Source organism: Danaus plexippus (genome assembly GCF_018135715.1).
Source record: "Danaus plexippus chromosome 3 unlocalized genomic scaffold, MEX_DaPlex mxdp_30, whole genome shotgun sequence".
Classification (NCBI taxonomy): domain Eukaryota; kingdom Metazoa; phylum Arthropoda; class Insecta; order Lepidoptera; family Nymphalidae; genus Danaus; species Danaus plexippus.
Genome location: NW_026869845.1, coordinates 3153515 through 3180558, shown reverse-complemented (window position 1 = coordinate 3180558; position 27044 = coordinate 3153515). Strand labels below are relative to the sequence as shown.

Here is a 27044-nt window from a genome sequence, read left to right as displayed (position 1 = left end):
ATTAAGTTAAATAAACAATTATATTACACAAAAAAGAGAGAGAAGTTTGCAGCAACGCTTAGTACAAAATATAAGAGGATTCCTATAATAATTATAGGTTTGAAACAGTATGCTTACCCCGAGTGTGCATCAACACAACGTACGGAGCGTTAATAGTTTTTTATACATTAACATTCACACGTCATACTATTAGCATATATGCTAATAGTATGACGTGTGAATTGAAGTGAAGCGTTTTCCATTTCTCATTCAATAATATATTATTCGCTTCGTGTGTAATGACGTTACGAACTCGTGCTAAGCGTAAAGAACGCTACTTATTTAAAGTTTTGTCTACAGATACACACGTATTAAGTACTGTAAGTAGTCTAAATGAAAGCAATTACCGGTACACGGTCTACAGAATAGGTATGCACATTATACTGCCGGCCATTATATTTTCACGCTCCAAGACGCCGATTGCCCAACACTGTATGAACTTTTATTATTTAACTTATCATATTATATTATTTAACTGATTCAGATAATTCTAAGGAAGCTGGATTTTGTTCTTCGTTACGTCATTTTCATGATGTTCCTGCACTATGCCTTATATGTGTAATTGGAATAACAATTTTGAAGCGAAATTCTGGTGTAGCGTAACCAAAAAATTAAAAGATTATTTAGGATTATTAATTAATTATCGATTACAATTATTAATTGACTTAAATCTTGATTATTCAAATAGGTTTGTAATAATATTGATCTAGTTTATATTTTATTTATTGTGTTAAATAATTAATTTCAACGTATAATATTGTAGATGTATCTGTTTTTTAAGTTCAACATATAAGGAAAATAAAAGTAATGGAAATTTTTACAAGTAAAGTAGTAAAATAAGAATTGTATATTAAGTGTATGTTCAATGTAACGCTTCTAATTAACATACCTGTATTAATGTTATTGCCCACGGAGCATTAGGAAACTGATCAAGCAGAGAAATGGCTTTTCATTACCTTTTTACAAGCGTTTATTGATATTTAAATAATGAAAAGAAAAATTAAATCCTGGAAGATTATTCCCGTTTGGGAATAATAAAAAACTATCTTTTTATCGATGTTAAAAAACAGGTTGTTGGAATTTATTGGAAGGAATAAAAACTGTTAGATTACTAAAACACTATCCACAAAGAAGATATGAATTCATTTTTAATAGAAAGTAAGTCTGTGTAATGTCTATGGTACTTTGGTGGGATCTCAATAACGACACGAACTAAATTGATAGTTGTATTTCACGAGCATTGTTTGCAGTGCTGCACTACCGATAGTTAACTACGAGTGGATCTGATAAAATATCACGCACGCAATTTCTCATACTTTCAACGTCTGTACACTTTTTACGTACAGCTTTTCCTTATGTGCATATGCACAATTTGCTTAAATTTTCATATAAAAAAGCTCGTCTGCGGAAGATATTCGATCTTTACATTAAATCACATGGTATATAGTAGGCTCCGCTTGTCAGTTTGTGACTACTAAACGATATATACGATCTAAAATATTACTACCTACATAACACCAGACTGCACGATCCTATTATCAATTAAAAATATATATAGAACGATCCGAATAGCACGCAAACTTCGTTTTTAAAATTTTTGACACTTAAAAAGATTTTAATATAATTTTCCAAAAAAAAAAAATGCATTTATTCGGAGATTTGTTTGTGATTATTATGAATATGCAATTAACGATAATTAACAAGTGCTCTCCGACTTAATCTATCAATTATTACATTTTAGTCTTTATATTCTGAGAACTGTTAGTTTGTCAACAAAGAGCCGGCCGGGAGTCGGGGATGTGATCCAATTATAATATAAATTTCCTTGAAATCGATATTTAAAACAAGCGATAAGGTAAACGGAAACGCTCGATAAACGCTCCTGCTTGCGAAGTACGCGGCGTATAATAATTTTATTACTATATAAAAATTATCATATTTGTAGTATAAAGGCGAACGGCAGTCATTAAATCTACGGCGAATGTTTTTCAGCGGCCGACGTCGGCGACCGTGAAATGACTGTCAGTGTAGAAGTTAGCGTTTGAGTTTTTTGTTCGCAACAAAAGTATTTATTCTACGTAACGTTTGTACGTGTTCTTATTAACTAAGAAATATGATTTTGTAATTAAATATACGATTAAAGAGCTATGGGAGCGTGAAATGAAAGAAGCTAAGACGTCTGCATTCGGTAGAACAATATACGTACATACAAAGATGTATTTCATGACCTGTAATGCTTTGTTTTTTCGTTCAGATGGACTCATTTTAATTTATATATTTCCGTGTAACTAACAGAAAGGAATGGACAGTAAATACATGATTAGTTATTAATATCTAGCTGTAATTGGATTTAATTTTACTGATTTAGTAATTTGTATTTCATTTTGTTATTATATAAATAATTTTTTACATCGATTTCTTAAAATTTATACGAATTATCGAGAAATTTTGATCATCCTCGAGTTTGAGGCTGAACGATAGTATGGACACTGAGTCAGCTATGTAGCTAACAATGTACCTATAAGTGTAAGGTGGAAAAAAATATTATTTTTTTTTGGTATCATTTCTCATTGTACAATAATTGATTTGTACATGGATATTTTTATTATAGATAAAATAAACAATTTGATATAAATCTAGCTTTCGCGAATAAACACTTGAATATAATATAAATGAATATCATCTTTACTTAATAACTTAAGTAATATATGTTAAGTGAGAAAAATAATAATATTTATGTTTTATTTTAATTATTGCATTAATACAAACAATGGTCGAGTGAGTTTCAAAATATCTATTCCTTCATATTCGCTTTGGAAAACCGTCGGTCGGTCAACAATGAGTTAACTGACCGATTTTTTATTCTTTAAAATTACAGATTTAAACTAATAAATATTCTCACAACGATTATGTGTTAATAATTTAGAGATAAACATATAAAAGTAAGCTGACAAGTCTTTATAAGGAAACCTAGAATGAAAAGAGTTGATGAGCTGTAAGTATTGACTATATGTCTTACACATTATAATGTGTTCACAATAAAATACATTACTATTAAACAATAATTGCTCTGTTTTAATACAACTACTGTTAATAGAACATATTTAACTTATTTAAAACATATTTACGACCTTGCTTCACACAGGTCTAGCCGAGTCGTCGTACTTTTGCTTCGTGATAATTGCTCAAGCCGATGCACTTTTTCCTTTAGCCATTAGTTCTCTTTACGAGTGCACTTCGCTTGAGCGACTCACGATATATATAATATTTATAGTATCTAACACAAACAGTTCATAATTCTTATTAAGTTGCTCGTTAATGATATTTTTGTGCTTAAAATTAGGGTATTTTTTTTTTTTGAATTTTATATTTCAAGGATTAATGTCACATGTAAAATGATTTTTAATTTATTAAAAATATGCCTACATAAGACTTGATCATTTTTTTTTATTATAACCGGAAAACTGTTATAGTCAAAGATAACAAAAATTGTTAAAAGAGAACATGAATCACATCTAAAACATTTGAAACTACCCTCATTTTACAGACTTTAATACAAAGTAAACCTTAATAAGAATATAATATAATTAGATTTAATTATATAGTAAGTTTTCATTTTTTATTCTTCCATAAATTTATAGGGAATTACAACTCAAAGCTATTGCATTTTAAACTTCTATAATAACAAAATACATTTTGAAAGTACATAATTTATAATTACTTCTTGAAATTTAAACTGCACGTTAAATGAGACATTACATGGAAGAGGCGCAGACATAATTATAAGGAAATCACACAATCTTTTACGACCATTCCCCTCGGTTGTATAGAAGACCTTAATTAGTTTCCCTCAAATTGCTTAGAAATCTTGAATTCTTGTATCAGGCTTATATTTTTACCATTTAAATGAAACTAATATTTTTCGGATAAACTATGCGTGATTTCTTTTTGTGAAAAACTACATACTCCCGACGTTTCGGTTACTTTTCAGCAACCGTGATCACGGGCAGACGAGATGGGCAAATGGGCACACGAGACGAGCAGGGCATCTCGTAGTTTATCCGAAAAATATTAGTTTCATTTAAATGAATAAAACTCGCTAAAATCTTAGATCTCATTAATATTTTGACCATTTTTAAGGTACCTAATTAAATAAAAAAAATAATCATATTCATATAAAAACTATAATTAAATTAATACTCGTATAGTTTAAAAGATGTCCTAAATAATCTGATAAGTATCATAGCTATGTAGAATTTTTACAAGACAACCATCTTTGGTCCAAAGAAAGTTTACACACATAAAGGGGAGTTTATATAATGGAGGATTTTCCAATGAAATTTTAAAGTAGAGGATGCAATGTCACGCATTGTGTTTCTGATATCAAATATATAATAATCAAAAAACAGTATAACTATTAAATTTATGTGACTACTGATGTGACGTTAGTTGCTCTTTCAAACAATAAATGCTCAAAAGATTTTAATGAAACGTTTCAGTAATGTCATTTTGACATAAGAATAGGATATAGATAATAATTCATCAAGATATTACGCATAAATTCAGCAGAAACAAGACATTACAGGTGTATTGTGTATGAAATACGTGACACAGGTTACAGATGTCGCTAGCTGCTAGTTTTGATTTAGCACATTACGCACTTTTCTCTGAGCTTATTTGTGACTCTTGAACGATCGCAGTCTAGGAAGTAGGACTGGTAAATAATTTCTTTTTCGAGATCTAATTATTATGATGAATAGAGTTCTTCTGATGGTGAAAGATTTCGTCTGCCAAAGATGATTGTACGGGATCAAGATGTTTCTCGCCCTCGGGATTATTGGTATCGAGAAGGGGAAGACATGAGAGCGTTTTGAAGAGGGCAAAGACGGGACTCAGAGCTAGTAATGCTCTGTATAATCGAATCAAAATGGAACTGGAATATTACATTAATTTATAGTAAAAGAGTAATTACTATTTATTTCATTGATAATAATTTCCCAAAGCATCTAATGTTTATATTAAAGTTATATAACAATAAAAATAATATGTTGATTTCAAATCAATATATAATAAAAAAGATATATGAACTAGCTGTTTTATACTCTTTGATATTATTTTTCATGTATAATTATAATTGAATATCTTTTATTACTTTAAAACTATAGCTTCTACGTTTGTTTTAATATTTGCATTAATCTTTACGTACATTTATAAGGATACCTACATGTATAATAAATATTCTTCTTCTAAATAATGAAACAGTTACTCAAAAAATGAGCGAAAGTTTTATAATTTTTGTAATCCTTAACTCTAATAAATAATAATAATTACCGGATACATCAATAGCATTGATTAATACTAAGTTAAGCATTGTTATCGCGTTTTGGAACATTTGATATGAAATAAATTCTATCGTCATATAAAGGAAATATAAATAAAGATTAAAATGATCATATTTTGATTATTTGTCAGTATTCTCTTTCGGTTCTTCGTATCAAAATTACGATTTTCGTAGAGTAGGTAAAATATCTGTCCACTATACGTCATCCTCAATTTGTTGAAAACGAACCAATTACGAACGTATAGTGTCGCCAAGTTTCAGTAAACCGCGTCGTAAAGCTGGATAGCCCGCAGCTAGAACGCTTTATTTTCCTATAAAAGCGTTTTATCCTCATAAAAGCTTAAATCCGCACGGAGCTTTCTCCCGCGGCGAGTCGGCAAAAAGAGCATTAGCGCGGCCCCGGGCAACATGGCAGCGGCACGCCCCTCACTAGACGAGCGCCGTTGGTCGCCGGGCTCCGCCCTCGGGAGGCGCCGCCCGAACGTTCTCGCCGCAGAGCCGTCGCCGCAGTAGAGCCACTCACCTCGTTCAGGACGAACGTGCGACACGAACTCCTCTCTAGAACTCTCCGCAACAAGACGACACCGTACTAACGTTACAACGTCTTCTGTATCCGAACAGTATCCATCTGTCCGAACAGTATTAAACCCGTGTGTCTGTCCGTGTAATGTATAATAGGACATAGCAAGTGATGTGTTCAGTGTTGTGAGTGAGGCTGGGCGAGGTGGCGGTGGGTGTGGGAGGACGGTGGCGGCGGGCGCTGGATGTGTCAGAGGCCGGCGCGATGACCGTCCAACGCGACCAGCGCGAGCGCGCGCCGCGGACCAGGTTCATGATCACGGACATCCTGGACGCGGCGCCCAGGGACCTCAGCGCGCACCGGGACTCGGACTCCGACAGGTCGGCCACGGACTCCCCAGGTACTGATACATAGACAATCATAGAATAACTTACAAACACATATCTGAAAACGTGTCATCATGAAACGAGGAAAAAATAAAAATGTTGTTTTAATATCATAATTAATTTTATTATAGTTCAAATACACGAACGCGGTAACAATAAGTAATTACTGAGCGGTTTAATGTGTTTTATTAATTGAAGGCGATGATTGTTTCTTGCGAAGCGTCAGTTGCAACATTAAGTGCGATACACTCGTAACCAACCCGCTAACTCACAAATAAAATGTTTCATACAAAAAAATGTGATAAATCCAATATGTTTTTCTAATCATACGAAAAACCGTTTTCTTATAACGTATTGTCTTAGAAAAGACATCAACGGGATCTCGCAATGTCATTATCATTATATTTGAATACGGCCTAGACATACATTTTTTATAACGTCATAATAAACAAAATTATTATTTATCAATGGATCAACACTATTTAGTGTCTGACAATAGTGGGAAAGGTGATATTGATCGGTCACGCAAAACACCATCGTCTCAAGTTAACTTTTTATATTCAAAGATATTTTTTTTTTCGATCCATTAAAACATCGACATCAATCAAAGCGTTCTTCGTTGATATTATGATTGTGATATTTATGAATATTTATGACCTTCATTAAAAAAATATATATTTTAATACAGTTACCGAAGCACGCAATACGGTGAATAGAAATACAGTAAATATTAAAAGCATAATCATAGCGATGTTGCAGCATTACGATATATTAAATATTCAAATAGTAATATTCTGATATAAATATTAAATAAAATACGTTCACAAAAACCGTTTTGTTAGCAACCTGATCCGAAATTCCGTCAGAAACCGCTCCGAGGCTTGCCGTGACAAATAATGTGTGACTTGCCCACGAGTTTTATTTTAATCTTATAGTGTTTTGATGGCTTCTAACAGGTTACCTGGTCTGTTATGAATATTCAGTCCAGTTTGTATTTCACACACATGACTTACTTACATTTTTCAGTGTATACACACACATATATAAACATATATATATTTACACTCACACCTATACGAAATATACTTAAATAATATGAACCAGCATCCCGTTGTCATTCGTCTTCATACGAGTAAAATTTTATATAAAATACACTTCCAACTCCAATGCTTTGAATTAATGCTCTTACATCAGTAGCTGTTAGATCTTCTTGTTTTGTTTAAATAAATTAAATTAATTTAATGAAAAAAAATAATTAACGAATATAATAGAAATATTATAAATGTTAACCGTAGTTCTCGTTATAGCAATTAATTGTTAAATGCAATAAAAACTTGCCTCATTATAATTGCTATAATAACACCGTCTATTACCTTCTAAGAGTATTTGTGTGTGAAGAAACAACTGAAAGGTAATTTGTAATTACCGAGCTGTTATTTTAATGTATAATTAAATTAATAATATATATATGTATATAATATTTCTATTAGATTAGATCTTCTACGGATTTTATTAATATTATTTCGTTATTTGTATTTGTATTAAATTCTATCTACACATGATAGTACACTATCAATAAAACTATATAAATATTAATTGGTGTTCCCTCTCACACGTTAAACACCGATATAAATAAATTTAAACACATCCAAGTGAATGTTTAAGTTTCAATCGCATTATACGACGTCGACGATTTAATAGACAAGCTGATAAAGCGAAGCATTAAATAAATTAAATAATAAAACGTATAATGGCAGCGATAAATACAACTCGTTCGGAACACTATCCGAGATAAGCCCTTATAAAACGGACGAAATTAATCCCCGCTGAAAGGCCTTCCCTCGCTGGGCCTTGTTGGATGTAGAAAAAAAAAAATGACGTCATAATCAGCTTTTTGTCAAATGTCAAGTTAGTTCGGTTCGAAATTTAAATAGCTCAAGTCGTTTCACACCCAGCCAGTTAAGTGATGATCTGTAAAAGAAAATATGAATGTTAATAGATTGCTATAAATTCTTATAAATCCGACTTCATGCTTCTTATGATTTTTAACCTGTCAATTACAGTATTCAACCTCCGTGGTGGCAATTAAAACCTCTCCGTACAACTGTACATACAGAGCTGCCGGCGATGTAATTTGAAAAACCCATTTACAGTGAATGTGAAAAATACACCGTTTATAGCAATTAGCGCTCATAATGTAAACCCAACTGACTATTTATAAACGTAATTAATCTACGCTAAGTCGACTAGCGGTCACACAATTAAATCGATTACTAAAAAAGACTGATTACTTCAATTTAATATTAAATACGTTGTTTTTAACGTCCGTGGTGTCGCTTTATGGACTATTGTTTAGAATTTATATTACCACCACTTAGCCGTGACAGGCTTTGTTTATTCTGATGATAATTAAATAATATCACTTCGTTTACACGTTGAGAATTAAATGAATTTAATTTATAATATATAAACGTTCTTTGAGATGATTTTAAAATGTTATGCGTTCACGAGACCATCGGATCGTTACTTGAAACGTCAAACGTAACATCAGAACTCACCAGTGCTAAGCTGCTTAGCATGCCTCGTTTTAATCGCATCCATCCATACAATATGAACTTTAAATAAATCAGAACAGGATTTAATTTCCTTCGCAGTTCTTAATGTTGACTTTTGGCATCCAGTCGACGTTTCTTTCATCGCATCAAATGATAAAAATCAAAACTGTGTGTGTGACAATAAATAGATTATCATTGATATAAATAGGCCCAGTTGGTGTCAGACGTAATGCTTCCATTCGCGGCTTTGTGTCTTGTTTGACAGGCCGTGTGAGATGTGAAATTGGGTTCGATTTAAAAATATAAAAGACCGTCTTAAGATTTGTGATTGAATTTTTATTATTTTTTTTTTGTTGTTGGGTATTATTTACAGACTCATTTTTGTATTAACGTTGAAATGTTCGTGCCACTGGTACGTCGGCTGATACTTGATGTGTTTTATGTAAGATTAAAAGATATCTACATTATAAAAGAGAATCACATAAGTCTTGAAACGTGTTTTTAAATCAAACGACAGCACGAAGAGTGTACGAACCGTGTAATGGCTTATACTATTTGAATGTCCACTTGAACGGGCTGTATGAAAGTAACGGAAAATATATAATTTTTCATACGATTTCACATCAACATATCGAGTACGTCATGTAGAAACAAAATTTCTATGTCTTGAGTATATTATGAATGTAAGATACGTTTATTCAATGAATTTTAAAGATATAAATAAGACGTTTACTAAATAAATTCTTTAAAAAAAAAAACATACTTTAAAATCTTCATTACTTAAAGTTTAAACTGATCAACGTATACTATTTATTACTTTATATATTCTTATAAAAATACATTATTTAAGGTAAATATTACATATAAATAAATAATTGTTATCATTCACTGATATATAATTAGTGATTTCTAATTTGTAAGAGGCAAAAATATAGCTCGGCGTGTACATCGGTGTATTGTGTGATTGTTAAAGTGAATGGAATCACTTAATTACGGGAAAACTTGTGTTGAATAACTCCGCTATCTCTCAGATGTAACTGGAGCATATTTTGCTATCAACAGTTTACGTAAGTAATAATAAGCTAATAACATGTAATGATTAAAATGCAACGTTTGCTTAGAGCACGTTGAGATAAAAATCTATGAAAGTTATGTTTACAAGCACTTGTATTAGTTCTGTTGTTAATGATTTTAATTTGGTTTTACGTCATAGCTGTTTAAGTATGTTACATATATATTTTATGGATATAATCATCATATGATTTTACGTTATACTTATACGGATCATTCTCATTGAGTTGGAGACATAGTCATGTGATTCACATATATTTATGGTCACACATACGTAAATAACACAGAATGTAAAGTTTCTTAAATTATTTAATGATAATTAAATAAAATAATAAAAATTTCTTTGCCTTTTTTCAAACAATATTAGTATGTATCCACTCGTACTATTGTAGATATCACATTCGTTTAGCGTCGCGCCTACTTATGTGTTTATTTTAGTCCTAGAGTATTTAAACAACATTTTATATTAATGACGTCTGAGACTTTAGCGAGTATTCATTTAAATAAAGCTAAAATTTTCGACTGTACTATTACGTTTTTAATTATTTTAACGTACATACTAATATAATTTTCATCTCGTCTGCCCGTGATCACTGTTGCTGCGATGCAACCGAATCATCGGCAGCATTTTTGTTAATATAATTAAAATCACGTAGTAAATCCGATAATATAGGTTTTATTTAACCTTTCATATTAACTACATTTAAACTCAGTGAAGTGTGGGCAACAAATAAAATGTTTTCTCGTCGTACAATGTTTCTGCATCTTATGACACCGCAAATCATGTTTATATTATGTTTAATCGATTGTTGTTTATGTAATTTTTTGAGGTTAAAAATGTATTAAAAAAAATATATATTTGTGAACTCGTCTTTATAATTATTGTAATTAAATAAGAAAGATTACGCAGAATCGATTCCACACAAAGGCACTTAATTGACACGAGGACAAAAGAGGATTTATTTAATATTTTCTCACATGTACTTATAATAAATGACTAAAAGTAGAATAAAAGGAGATCGAGATTTTGAATTACTTCATAATATTTATTACACGCGGACAGGAAATGCCTATGTATATTAAGATGCATAAATTCTAAGAAAACAAATACTAATGAAGGTACAGATATATAAAATTGGGTATTTTATTATAACAGTTAAGAAGTTTAATGCTAAATTTTAATTAATACACTTAGCGTGTATTCAGGAGACTGTAAATTGGTAACTACGACTCACAGCGGACGGAGTGACTCGTTTATTGAGTGTTACCGTGGATGGCCTATTGACTTCTATTGATTTATTCCATAGACTATTTACTTTACTATAAATAGAGTTAATTTAATAATATATTATCTACATAATAAATATTTAGAATTCAGAAATGACTTCATCGACACTAAACTAATATTAAATAAAATTATTTTAATATAATAAATGGACATTTTCCTGTCCGTATATATGTTATTTAAAGCTTTCATTTCTTTTTCTAATAAATCTTTAGAGTTTTCGTTAAATCACAAGCAAACCCGTGGAAAAGAGCTAGTAACTAATGAGTATTATTTAAGACATAAAATTAACTCTCTCCGCCTCACCTCGTTTTAATCAGTAGTCACATTCCTGGCCTTAATCCAACAGATCGCTTGTTGTAATGATTTAAGTGTTTATAAATAAATTAAATATTCTCAGAACCGATCGAGCGAGCCCAAGTAACGTAATTTAATTAACAGCGTCACATGTACGTTGGATGTCCTTTGTTTAGGGGACAAATGTTCAGGACAGATATATATAGAAAGTTTACCACATAACACTATTAATATGAAGATATCACAAATGTTATTTTTGTATTATAGAAAAAAAAAATTACTTCAAAACCAATTATATATATTTTGTTAAGTATATCTAGAATATCTCATGATATAATTTAAGTTTTATTGAAGAAATTTTTCATTACGATTACTTTTATAAAACAAACTTAAGATTTAGAATAAAATACGTATATAATTTAGCAATACGGTATTATTTGCATTGCATGTATTAAAGATTAACAATAGTTTTGTACTAACAACATACGTAAGTAAAACTGCAAAAGGTTTAACTGCAGGCCGTTAAATTGAAGATAAAAGCGGTAATTCGATAAATAATTTCTTTAAATCAACAATCTATGTATGTACCTGTGTACAATTCACTAACATTACAGTATCATACTCGTGTATGTCACGTTAGAACTTCAACGAATTGTTAAGGTGAACGGCGACTAGACGTTCTATAGCAACATTATTGCTCAGTAATGATAATAATTTTCACGGTCGAACAAACGTAGTTGGCAGTTGGACCTTATTATAATAAATTAATGGCCGCGGACCCTAATGGGCCTCGGTCGGTCATAATTACATTGGATATTACAAACCTGGGGGGTACCGAAAAAATTGCCACTTGGCATTCAACATTCGGTAATTCAAATATCGTATGTTTCACTGTCAGAGTTCTAAGTTCTCATAATTCAATACTAACTGTAAGACAATTTTTTTAATTGGATTTATTTCAGTTAAAATTACTTACGAAGCCAGCCCGTGTTTGATTAACTTACATATTGTGTAGTGTTAATAAAAGTAAACATAATCTATTTATATTATAATATCTATACTGACATCGTTTGAAGTGCTTCTCTATTTCAATAATACACTTAATCCTAAACACTCTATTTGATCTAACAAGCAAATTATCTTTGAATTCCCGCTGACAATTCATCGCCATTGTTTAGATGTAAAATAATCAAAATGAATACGAATTTTGTCATACTTTTTGTATTCAATGTAATGTATTTTTATTATTTAATATATCGTATTTATGAACAATGCATTAATGTTTCGCGTGTTAGTTAACAGCGCACAGTAAGTAGTACGCTTAGTGCCTGGGTGGCAAACCACAGCTTACACTCGGCTGGTTAATGCCAGCACGTTATACCTATAATCCCGTGTTCTACTCAACATATTGAATTTTCCATACGTTGATAATATTAAGCCCTCCCTAGAACACCGCTCCTAGATTCCATTAACTTTCTTTTAAGAAAATCTTTTCTCTATCCAATGAAATGATACAATTATAATAACATGAATATATAGAGGTATATTATTCGAGAATATTTTTTTATCTGTTTATAAAGACGCTTTTGTTAAAAATGTAACATTATTGTTATATATACTTATGTATACGAGTGGTTTAATTTAAAAAAATATATATATATGACATTGAAGATCAAATAAAATATGTAAAGGATACAAAAGTGCTATAAATTTGTATATTTTTATTTCAAATGATAGTCGCTTATAATAAAATGGAAGCAAAATAAACGAATGCGGTCTGTCAAGGAAGCGGGCCCGACCGCGAAGCCTTACGTGAGACTTGAGACAACTCGCTTTTGTTACAAAGCTTTAGATTACCCGCTTTAAATGCCCTTCTTATATTTTACATTTCCAAATCTCATTTAAAATATATTACAACAGTCGTCGAAAATATAAAATTAATTTTCAATAGCGAAAACGATTTAAGGCTGTTTAATTTCGATTAAATGCCCGCTTTGACCGCCGTCGATAATGTGGCTTCATATAATTAATATTTAATATAACTGTAGTTAATGAAGAATTAACTGAATCATGTAATGACGCAGAGCCTGTATCAGAACGTGTAGACAAATGTGAAATAATAAAATTATTGTATTAAGTCTACTGTTAGTTTAATGCTAAAACATTTCTTGCAGGTGTCAAAGATGACTCCGACGACGTGTCCAGCAAATCCTGCGGTGACGCATCTGCATTGGCTAAGAAGCAGCGCAAGGCTAGAACAGCCTTCACGGATCATCAGCTTCAGACCTTGGAGAAGTCGTTCGAGAGACAAAAATACCTCAGCGTCCAGGATCGTATGGAGCTAGCCGCTAAACTAGGTCTCACAGATACCCAAGTGAAGACCTGGTATCAGAACAGAAGGTGAGTTATTTTAAATAAATTTTCTTTTCAATGATTTCTTATTACTACTTATGTTAAATGTTAGATTTTAAGGTTAGTTTAGAGTACACGGACACTAGGATCGTCTGAATGTACCTACTGTATCGTATAAACGTTTTTTTAATTTTTTATACAAAATATGAATTTTTGACGAATGATACGACTAATTGTCTATATTAATTCGATATCAGCGGAAAAGCCTAAGAAGCAGCAATCTAACAAAAGGCAGAAATATTTTCAAGAAAATCATTAGTTTACTGTAAATCTATCTGTAGCGTATTACAGTTACCGTTGAAAAATAAGCATTCTTGAGTTTTCTTCCTAACTACATTTCATATGCCAGAGGTCGTTTAAACAATACACCTTAACTGTTAAGATATCGGGGCTTTGTTGGATAAATCAAAATTCCTAGAAGTAATATTGTGAGGTTCCCTCTAGCTCGCAAGAAAATCATGGGAAATGTTATTAAAGGTACCTACCACCAACACGGTTTTCTAACACCAGATACGTGTAAAGGCCTCGAATGAAGAAAGCAATTATATGATGCTACTAAATACAGCTCGAAGGTATAAACTTACAGCGGGTTATAAGACTTGATGCTTTGTAAACTTGGTCTCAAATTCAGTGATCACACATGTAAATATGTACATACGTATATGTACTTTTTCATATTTCTATAATTTTATATACTTCAGGTATAGTTGCGGTATCCAAATCTTTTCAACGATTATCTCCTGGATGTTTTTCTATTAATGAAATATTAATTATACACGTTCTTATGTTTCTCGTTAAACGCTTTCGTCATTCAACTGAGTCTAGCATTCGAGTTCGTGAGCCAGTCAACAAGCTTATGCCGAGTCACTGTACAGTATACAAGTTGATTCCATTACCTCCATGTGATTACAATATTGAAGTGGATAAATTAATAAACAATAAGTTCAATACAAAATAATATTTATTAATGTTAACAATATCGCAGATTTAGTTTTTTTTTTTAACATATATTATTATACCAGTATTTCAATGTCATCAAAAAGTTTTTATATAACACAGAACAAATATACGAATCTCATAAATAGTACCGAACACAAAGGATATTCAATATTCATTATGAATCACTTAACAAGTTTTTTGTCGCTCGTACCCGGAGCGGTTATTTCAAAAACAAACGTCTGTAATTAGACGTTTGCTTCGGACCGCCACCGCCACCTTCTAGACGTGTAATAAAAAATACAGAAGCTTAATAAAAAAATAATTTCACGAAATTTCTATAGCATAGTGTTTATTTTATAGCCATTTTTATATTAATTCGATATCAGCTGTGAGCTCTGTTTAAGCAGTCTATCTGATTAATTAAACTTAGGTATGGATATGACATTGTCAATGTAACATTATATTATATTAAATAAAAAATATAATTTCTTTAATAAAACTGCATTCTATTTATTGTTTTTCCTGTATTTTACAATCTTCATTTAGGCAACGGAGATTAAGGAGTAAGAATAGTAGTTTTGTTATGATATCAAATAATCGAATTTTATAAATTTAAAACATTTTTTTTTTTCATTCTGTGTTTTGAGAGGCTTTACAAACACATGAAAGTAACAAAAGTTACGAAATAAGTAATGGGTTTTTAATTAATTTCGGCATAGCTAATACAATCACGGGATGTCGAATGTGTACAGGCGCCTTACAAGATGTCGCCCGCCCCGTCTGGATTTTTTCTAAAATAGGTTTTTTTTCCCCATATTTTTTGTTCACTTTCCAATAATTTCGGCTAAACTAATGTTTGGGTTTCGATTATCCGGTTCGTGTAAGGGTGTGAAATCGTACTTAATTGAAGAATTTAATAACTTTTGTGTGCGGTCAGTTTGTGTTGATTTATTTGGATGTTATGTTTTAGTTCCTTAAATTCGGTTACACGTATATATTACAGATTTAAATACATACACCTTCGTAACTGTAGGTGCACAAAAATACCAAACATATTCAAAATCAATATAATCAATTTTCACCATACCAGCCACTTATATAGGTAAGCCGACTGTTTTTTATTTCGTAATTAAAATTTCCTTTACGTTAATCATAACATGTTTTTAAATGTCATAGAATCGAATCATCGTACCAAAACATAGATTAGAAACATAATGGCCACTACATGAAATGAATATGACGGTGGTCGGTGGTATAGCTGTGAATGCACGGTACGTGTGAACCCGCTGGTGGAAGAGGCGAGTCATGGCCGAACCGGCGCCACCGCCTCACAAAGCTTCCGCCGTCCAAATTGATGCTTTTTCACAATCATTCAGCGGTTTATTTACTTAATTGTTTTTCTTATTTGTTTTATTTTTCGATACACCGAACGTTCTAACGAACCGATAGATGATATAACTTAAACGCATCCGGTAGTCTCGTTTCTCAGTTGTGAGGTATAGCATCGCATGATTCGGCTCATCGAGGCGTTTTATTGCTGTCAATAAATTCAGAATCAGCTGGAATAATTGTAAATGATTCAGTGATTGTCCAGTCGTAAATGCATAATCGGAGGGCCGTCGACGTACTACGTTTATCGCTGTTTAGCTGGCGACGTGTAATCCGCTACGATTACCTAATGACGCATTCTGTAATGGCACACGGATCAACGTACACTCGCAACGAAAATATTTTACTGAATATACGAATTTTAAAATATATGTTATATTCTTATTGAAATTGTTTTATAATATTTTACGTGATTCTTAATTTTAAAATAACCCAGAGGTTTTTTCTTCCGTACTGAATACGACAAGATTGTAAAGATTCAACTTCTCTCTAAGAAATCAAAGGTTCATGTAGGATTTGCTTGTTTGATTAAGTTACAGAACAAGAAATAATATAAAATGAAAATCAGTACAATATTATTTCAAACAAAGAAAGTTTTAAAAGGTTTTTTTTTTTAATTCTTATTTTGGAATAATCTCACTCCATAGATCTGAAAGCCTCAGGAAGTTAGAAATGTGATTTTATAAAATATCCATGACATATGCGAGAATTTATACGAAATAAAGGCATGAGGTTAAAGCCAACTGTCTTTTTCCTACGTTATTAAAATTTATATAGCAACAGAATTATTGAAATCAGTATCATAATTGCGTCATATAAAGTTGAATATCGCTATAATTGATATATAGTTTGTCTACTTACATATAGTTTTTTTTATTTTAATCAACTCTTTTATTAGTTCTTAATAAAATTTGAATGGAAAAAATTAAAAAACATACGGATTAAAATTGGTTCATAAAAGTGTATTTTTATTGAAGAAAATATTCAACTTTTAAAATGTTAGAAATATTAAAAGTCATCAGCACCATTTCAATGAATATTTATATTTAAAAGATTAATCTTATATAAGAAATACATTCCGATAATCTACATAAGTGTACTCAAATCAACAATAGATTTTTAACGAAAATGCCAACGTGTGACTGCACGTTCCTAATGATATAATGCCAGGGTCCCAGGAGCTACCAAGAAGCAGGTTAATCGCTTATGGCGAACAACTAAATTACACATCCAGAGACACAGAATTCGGCCCAAGGACGCGCAGGTCGCCTGCTTTATCATTTAGAAACTAATCATTACCGATGCCATTTTAGTTCGACTCTTAATAGAGGATTCTGCGTCCTCTCAGATCGTACTCTGTTATTCCGCCTCGTCTTTTTGTTCGCATCTCCTAAAACGTCAATCAAATATAGACATTTGTGACTTATATGGCAAATAGATGGACACTGCGTTTTGTTCTCAATGATTTGACATTTGAATGTTATAATTTGATGACCATTTTTTATGTGACTGTTTAGGAGTCGTTTAAATTAATTATCTTGCATTTTTTGTGTTTGCTTTTATTAAGACGATAAGGAAATATATGTAAAACGTTGTTATTGAACATTGATTAAGAAATTGCGTGATCTCATTGAAACAGAACAATAAATAATTTTTATATAAGATAAGTAAGATGGAAATAAATCTACCTATGCTCAAATGTAAACCATTTAATAGTAATGTCCTTTTTAAAATTTTCTTCATTTTATTATTCGAAAACACTACGATAAATTTGAAGAAAAAAAATTTTGATACCTATATCTAATTTGTGATTTAATCGATTCGAGTGATACGAGTATAATAGTAATACTATAATTATTATTCATAAGGAAATCTAAAGAAACAGTATTAAAATAACGTTGATGCCCCTAGTCAATATGTCGTATAACTAAACAATTCCCATAAGAACACTCGTCCAAACGTGTCTTGAAAGTTTCTAAACAGCGTATAAGCACGTCATGAGTAAGCTTCGAACGGCACTCAAATTGAGTCCAACGCTACACAAGCATACAAGCTTAAGTGCCAAGTGTAAACGCAAATATTCGGATCGATGAGGCACTCCTTGTTCGTAGTCTATACAAACTGAATTCGCATCACGTCTTCCAAAAACTTAAGTCGAGATAAACAACCTCCTTCGCGGAGAGGACGTAAGCGGTTCTATTTTTAACAGTCCATTTTAGTCTTTAACGCAAACGGTTAAAGCTCATTTTAGAATGGGCTTTATCGGATACAATTGAATCAGTTCACGCAGCATCAAATCACTAAACCACTGGGCGGGGCGTAGCCAGACTCCACCGGGGAATGGGAAACAGAGATAGAGGAAACTCGTTCTTACGCCATGACGTCTGCGTGAGACAGAGAAATAGGATCGTCTGTTGAGATAGCAAGCCGAATCTAAATGCGCTTCGGGAGCTTTTTATACGTTGCCTGAGGCAATAATAAAAAGACTAGTGTCATTGAGCAGATTGCCTCTCATTCAGCACTTGACAATTAAATAAGTGCTCTTGAGTGTTCACTCCCCGATACGTCTCGACATGATTAATGTGAAGATGCTTTGTATCTATCAAATGTCGGCTACTGATAATTGGGCAATGATATTTAGGATAAAACAAATTGAATATAATGATAAATATAAAATGCATACAAGATGTATGTACTTAACGGAATTTATTGAACATATTATTTAAGATTTTTAGAGGATAGCTAGCTACGACGTTTTAATTTCCTAATTCAACCCCAAACCACCCCACTTTATTACGAATGCATTACGACAATATTAATGACGTTACAATAATTTCATGAGAGACGTACAACAACACGTCTAAACTCCCCCTCATTTACATTTAATAAAATTAAATGATCCATTTATATAAATTAATTAACGAGCTAACCAGTGAAGCGTCTGCTAACCGCACAGAACACAAAGGGCTCTTCCCTACCACAATGATAATACGCACAATAACTAGCAGCGAATTAATAAAAACCTCACTCGATCACAATAACCGCTTTCAAATCTACAACTGTAAAGCGAAATTAAATTTTACAGCCGGGGTAAAGTTATCATTTCATTTCGATGGGTGATATTAATTTTGAATGAATAAAACTTAGTTAAATTTGATTAAAATATCGTGGAACGAAAAAAAATTTAGTATACGTTTCAATTTGTAAGTGAATGTTGGTGTACATGAGTTTCTTAATACCTATGTATGTTTGAATACGTAATACTTACCTACCTAATAAATTGGCTGATTATAATCTCTTTAATTTCGTGTTAGTAATTAACAAATATTGTTTTTATCAAGATTTATTTCGAGGTAAAATTAACGAAGTGTTTAGTATTTAAAATCTCAGGTTGCCTTTATTATTAACGACAGTTGAAATAGAAAGGTATTAAAAAGTTAGCTCCCCATAATAATGTCTCGTAATTTATACCAATTCACCCTTTTTGGGAGAATCAAATAAATCAAATTAAATCACTCGACCACGCTCTGCTGAACATGCGAGTGCCCAAGACGTTTTGTCAAATTTATTATTTTATTTATTTTTTTATTAGTTATTCCATTGTGGCATCTTCATTGTACTTTCGAGTGGTCTGTGACAAATTTGATGACTATTGGGGTCACAATGTTCGCTAGGGTTAGTGATCTATTGCTTTAGGGTACGTAAACGGCAGTTTCAAAAAATTTTAGAGTAGATTTGAGTTGGTAATGTGACATAAATGCTTTTAGTAGTTGGTTTTGCCAATAATCGACATCGATTTATTTGATTCATTGAACCATTAGCAATGAGATATTGTATGCATTTTATAAAAAAAGATCTTTCACACAAGAACTCTTGAGATCTGGAGTTTATAAAAAAATCACTTGGCATTATGATGGTATTTTTGTTATTCAGAACGAAATGGAAGCGTCAAACGGCCGTTGGACTCGAGTTACTAGCAGAGGCTGGCAACTACGCCGCCTTTCAACGTTTGTATGGAGGTTACTGGGCAGGAGTGCCCGCGTATCCAACACAGCCTGCCCCTTCTGCTGATTTATACTATCGTCAAGCTGCCGCAACTGCTGCTGCAGCAGCCTCGGCCTCTGCAAACACATTACAGAAACCATTACCATATCGGTGAGTAACACCTTATTAAATTTGCTGGCATTATAGGAAATGTGAAATAAACAAAAAAAAAAATAAAGACCGTCTCTTAATTACTTTATTTTCTAAGCTCTGTTCAAAATGTGGGTATCAAGTAGATGATCTTTACAGATTATACCCTGGCGCTCCAATGGCGGGTGTTCCCCCGTTAGGTTTGGGTCTGCCGGGTCCGTCTGCTCACTTGGGATCACTGGGTGCTCCTGGTTTGGGAGCCCTCGGTTATTATGCACAAGCTAGGCGCACACCCTCTCCAGACGTGGATCCTGGAAGCCCAGCACCCCCGCCGCGATCCCCGCGAGAGCAATCCGTAGAACGACACTCTGACGACGAAGACGACGATGAAACCATACACGTGTAAACCAGTGAACTGTAAATAAAATCACAAAAAAAAATAAGGACCATAAAACTCGTGCAATTTGTGGTATATGACTTACAAGTGACTATCACGAAGAAGACCTATAAGTGCTTAACTAAAAGTTATTCGGTGAAGTGTATGTAGCGGGGGAGATAAAATATTATCTTTGTTGGAATCAGAAGACGGTACTTATTTATTTGTTGCTTAAATATTCATTAAACGAACTTTGATGCCAATGTGCTGTTGATATAATGTTTTAAATATTGAGTGCGGTCGAGTGTCCGCTATAAGTATGTGATATAAGCTCGGAATAATATAGGAGTATTAACTAATGTATTATATAAATAAATTCGATGTCGTATAACTGATACCATTGTGATTACTATAGCTTTGGAAGTTCAAATATAGTACAAGCTGGTTTCAATCAAGACACAAGGTGAAATAAAAAAATGTATAGTTTTACTTACAAAAGTTATGAAAATAAAAAACGGCTTCAACAATAAAATTTAAATGCACAGATGTATTTAAAAGTATTTATAAGGTTTTTTTTTATAATAATGATTAATACGAGAAACATTTTAGGTACTAATATTATCACAAAAGTGCATTGACCGTACAGTATAAACAATTACCAGTAATCCTAGTAATTTCTCGATAATTTCTCTCAATAAAACGTGCAAATGAAATGTGTATAAAATGTATTATTAAATGTATGTACTTAGTATTAAATACACAAGTAAATAAGGTATCAGGTATCAGTACTATACCTAAAGCTATTATAGATATACATGGCAATGTACTTAAGCAATCCGAAACATGGCATTTCATGTCAAATAGATTTTGTGGTGTTTTGTAATTAAAATGTTGTCAATTAATCCCGATGTTTTTTTATTGATACCTACTCCAGAAGTTTTTTAACGTTATTAATAAATACTCTTAATATCGAAACATTTTTATAATCGTGAATTTAAAACAAGACATAAATGAATTCTATATTATAAAAAGCATTTTGTAGTTAAGTTAGTAATGGATACAGCAGAAGTTAACTCACGATAGTCACGCCATCACTGACAGTAGCGGCCTGAGCCGCGCGTCTTCATTCCGCGTATTGCTTCCTGTCTTTTTCTAATAGCACTATGTATTTGCACTAATTATATCAATTACGTCCCACACAATCGTCTTCCAGCTTCGATTAAACGTTTTTGTAACCATCAGTAATGACAGTTCAAGATCTTATACCTACAGTCATTAGACGTAATGCATTCGTACAATGAGCAAGAACAGCTACAACATTACACAAAATCCGGATAAAGTATTTGGCGCATTTTTGTAATTATGTTATTAGATCCGTCGATTGCATGGTTGTAATTGTTGAAAAGTAAATGGGAACAACTGAATAATTATGACTGACATTAGCAAACGAGGTTGCAAGCAAAACGGTGTAGCTATAAAACCGCTCTACATATATTTGAATATTAAAACATCGCATCCGCGTTGCCTCACCGTATTTTTCATGCGTACACCGTTCGAATAATCACAGAATCTTTGGGTTTTGATTTCCTCCTGAACATTTTAGTGGGCATAAAACCTATTTAAAAAGCAATCAGTCAGCGGTTGCTGATTACTAGCAGGTCGTGGTGTGGCACGCCACTGGCCGTGTTCACAAAACGGAGCAATTAACAAGCCCTTGCCCCTTGGTTCGCTCGCCGAACTCCACGATGCCGTGCTGATCTAATCATAAAACGACCGTTTTCTGGAATCGCCTTTACAAACTATTGCGTGTTTCATCGCGAGGGTGGCCTGGTCAAGCATTGCCGACGAGGATCAGGAATAATGTTTGGACTACTGAAGTATTTTATATTATTAATTCTAGTATTTCGTGTTTGTAATTTCACTCAGATTTGTTAGCTACGCTCAAATTACTAATAATAATTTCCTTTATTAATTTTTTTAATAACAACTTGTTGAATTATTTAAATATAACTTGCTGAAAGTCGTCGTTGAAATGAAATAAGGATGTTATTATTACTTTAATTTAAAACATATGCTAATTTGCGCTGTGATTGTTTACGTGCTTATTAAGCTATTGAAAACAATTGAATATACCTTAAGACACAATAAATTATAATCTAATTTCTGAACAATTATAGTTCTATAAAAAGTATATATTACGTAATGGGTATGTAAAAGAAAAAGAATAGCTATTGTTTACTTGTATTTATTAACATATTGTGGATGGGTTTGTACGGAATTACTCAAGTTTAATATTTTTTTGTTACACTGCTATGAGCTGTCATGTTTAATGTGAAACATATTTATATAAAATATTATTCTTGAAACTGAGTGCCAAAGAATAGTTGAATAATGGATTCATTTTTAAAGTCAGTGGGTACATATTAACTATATTTATTTATTAGTTATACACTAGCCGAGTATTGAATTTTCGCATATGAAACTATCAACGTAGATGTCTGAAAATAATGTTGGAGATGGTCCGCGCTTGCTTTGAGATATCTAATCGTGGTAAAGATACTGTTGTACAAACAATTAAAGCACACATTTGAATTAAATCCATGTTGTGTATTATCAAAATTGAGATCTTAACGATTGGATAGTTGGTATTGTTTTCAGATCGCTAGATCTTTATAGATTCCATTGCTGGCTTCTAAAACCTCCTCCATCATGTCGTCCAAGCAGAGCGTTCAATGGACACTTAATAGAATTATGATTATTTTAACATAAAATTTAGTATAAAAAGTATATTGCCTCCATGTTAATATCGTGTGATTTCTCACAGATTTTAAATACTCTCATTAAATTATATGGGAATTAGGTTCTCATGATTAAATACTAATTAAACGGTTTTTACAAATTTCGTTAACTTAGGTACGTAATTTGATGGTTGTGGGTTTCATAATTCTCATGATATATTTTCAAATATTTAAATGATTCTTTGAACTTAGTGCAATTCAACATAATATTCAACATAATATAATTCACTTAACTGTTATAGTATATACGTAATTGTGAGTTCTTTGTACAATGTGTACATTTTAACGGGTGTTTAGCACTAAATCAATGGACCCCTTTAGATGTGTATCGGGTTCCGGTCGAAGCCGCGCTTTGTAATTACTCATTACCAGATATTTTTGCCTTTTTGTATTACATAGATAATTATAATTACGTTTTATGAATTTTTATTTTATATAAAAGACAACGTTTTCGTAAATCGCCTATTTTAAATTTTAGGTTTAGATTTTTATAAAGTATTCAAAGAACTTATGTCCTTTTAATTATTGAAAAAGGTCACTTCATATTACGTTTGTGTATAAGTAATAAGTCGTTACTGGTCTTAGCTTCCGATTTCTTTTTGGTGTCAAGACAAGCTACTTTTCTTATTTATTGAGGTATTTATTTTCATTAAATCACAAAAAGTCAATGATCTCGTGTTAGTTAAATTTATATATTTTTATTTATTTATCATATTCTAGACCATTAATTTAATGCATTTCAAAGTCAGCTTTATTTTCCAAAAACATACGTTGTTAATATATAAGAATGTCAAAAACTATTCACTTATAATAAATTTTCTATAACATTAAAACTAAGATAAAATATTATTATTTATATATCACATATAAATTTTAAACAAAATCAACTTGCGTTTATAATACGAGCAGTATAAAACCTCATATATATGTGCATATACATATTATGTAATAAAATTCATGGCGAACCAGAATCACAATTGTTTAGGCGGTTAGTCGCGCCATCGTTGCAATTAAACACAACCATCTGAATAGCAAAGCGGGGCAATTTTTATTTATCACGAACGCGATGCTATCTCGTAATTAACCGTACCGTTTAGTTGACGTAAACGATTTTAATACTTAAATACAACACCAGTACTACAATCACCTGATATTATTTTATGGTTTATATTTCATTACTGAAATAGTAAATTATTTTTAACTTTGTATATTGTAAGTTCAATTCGAAATACATATCAACTCTCCATAGAGGGTATTGTCGTGTTTCCTTCTTCTGGGTAAGTCACTAAGTAACCAAAGCTTGCACACCAAAAACATAGAACATACTCCGTTTTCACAGCGGGATAGATATGTTTGATGGAAGCCTCTTCGAGTTAACGAAGATAAAAGATTTCCTCGCTCTTCTTGATAGCGAAGCGCCTTAAGAGGATCTTAATTCGTGAGTAAATTTGTTGAATAAATAACCGCATCTCTATCACCCAAGCGAGTTTTCAAAATTTCCATATATATTTACTCACAAACATAAATTGTCATAATTTATGTTAGATGTTATTGATATTATATTTTTTTTGCCATTTGTTAATAATAAACGTCCGTGTGCATAACGCAATCGGTTAAAAACCTCGTTATGTGGATCTTGTAATTTTATTTATAACGCTAATTAGTAAAATAATTATATAAAATGAACATAATTTAATTCGTTTCAAATTTTCCATGCACAAACACGCTAACATAAAACGCTTTAATACGGTAGTCAGTCATTACTTTTATATAATTGTTCAGCAACTTTTTTGTAAACTCATTATATTTTAAATGTTTCTTTGTCGAACTAGAAAAATCTTTGCTCATTATTCTAATTCTAAACTTTTGTGTGACATTCTTAATGTGTCTGTGTCTATTTGGCTTTACTTGGGGTATTCTATAAATTCAGTGAAATATTTAACGTTCAGAAATTAAAGTAAAAATTAAATAAATTGTCTGATAAATAACATTTTCATTAATTACAATGGTTTTATTAATGGTTTGGTAAAGTACGCAAAAAAGGGGAAAACTATTGAGTTACATAGTTCGGAATAAAGAGCGGTCTTTGATATTCTGACTTTCATCCTATTTCAAAAATGATATGTTAGTTCCTTGTTATAGAGTAACTCGTATGGTAAGACATATATGTAAGTACCTATACTTAGAATTTGATGAAGCCACACTGACGAATATAAGTCTACAAGTATAAGAGCTTATAAAAATTTGACAGTTTTTTAATAGGTTAGTAAGGATTTACATTTATATTAATACATAATAAACTGAATTGATTTATAGAATATATTAAATGTATGTCTAAGCGTGAAACATTTGTTATGGTCATTTTGAGCTTAGCTATGCTTATTTATTAATATGTACACAGCGAGTATATTTCTCATGTGTTAAAATATAATTCGTAATATTCTGTAAATAATAATTATTTTCACAATTTAAACCAAACATCGCTACGAGCAATTGGTCGTGGTGTGGTTAAATTTATCTCAGATTTAATTCGTTTTGTTACATAATTTAATTAAAACAGTTTCCAACACATTAAAATCAAATTCGTATTGAAATATTTCTGTTACATTATTTGTATGTAAAATATTTTAGATAAAAAATAAAACAATAACCGTTTCAAAAACACATGCGTTTAGTGTTTCCATTTTAGAATACGTTTCTATTATTTCAATCAAAATCATTAACGTAGTGGTTCAAATACACAGTATTACCCGTCCGCAATACTAGAACTCCCATCTTTTAGATTTCTAGGCCCACAGCGGGTCAATTTAATACGGTCGCTTAGAACGTAACGTACGGGGCGAGATCGTATCGTCAGCCAACTGGTAATTAGTCGTTTCATTTTACTTGCGTTCAGTCGCGATAACACTGCACGCTTTGTATGCACTTTTTTATAATTAATTCCTTTGTATCGATTGATTGAAGCGTTTGGTTGCATTTTGATATCTACGTTGTATTTTGATAACTAAGTGCAAAAATCGTTATTTCACTTATACAATTTTTTTTTTATTTATCTCTAACATGTTGTGCAATAAACTATAATTGTAACAATGGAAGATCCATTAATGCTACGTGGCTATATAGACTAATGTGTTAAATTAAGGCCTTTTGCAATGTCTTTGCGCGGTGCGCGAGCGCAACTTTTTGACAGCCTAATTGAATAATAGTAGGAAAACCACATTCATTGTTCTGCCACAGTCACCGGATTGTCAGTGCTCTTTATAGAATATAATATTTTTTGAAATTATACATTGCACGTTTCGTGGTTCGTGGTTAGCTAAATTCGTGTGGCTTCATTTATGATAACTTTTTATTTAAAAGCTCGTATCGTTTTACGACCGTGTAAACTTATTATAACTACTTCACGATATTTCACGAAACTTGGGACAATGACGTGTTTTGATGGACTTTAACAACAATACTTACATACAGATTAAAAAAATATATATATCATTTCAAGTAT

At 31.7% G+C, this 27044-nt stretch overlaps 1 protein-coding gene across 1 annotated transcript; it reads left to right on the top strand.

Moving 5' to 3' along the window:
- Positions 1–5875: 5875 nt before the first annotated feature.
- On the top strand, positions 5876–21646 carry LOC116768847 (homeobox protein B-H1-like). The gene is made up of 4 exons (XM_032659699.2): positions 5876–6300; positions 13669–13894; positions 20168–20389; positions 20528–21646. Exons 1-4 carry the CDS (start codon positions 6165–6167, stop codon positions 20772–20774), a joined length of 831 nt encoding a protein of 276 aa, XP_032515590.1. The 5' UTR covers positions 5876–6164; the 3' UTR covers positions 20775–21646.
- Positions 21647–27044: the final 5398 nt, after the last annotated feature.

Excerpts from the sequence above, each read along its gene's own strand:
- LOC116768847 (XM_032659699.2), top strand. The coding sequence starts at position 6,165 with ATGACCGTCCAACGCGACCAGCGCGAGCGCGCGCCGCGGACCAGGTTC. Across the intron at positions 6,301-13,668 it reads GTCGGCCACGGACTCCCCAG|GTGTCAAAGATGACTCCGAC; the intron begins GTACTGATACAT and ends CATTTCTTGCAG. Across the intron at positions 13,895-20,167 it reads ACCTGGTATCAGAACAGAAG|AACGAAATGGAAGCGTCAAA; the intron begins GTGAGTTATTTT and ends TTTGTTATTCAG.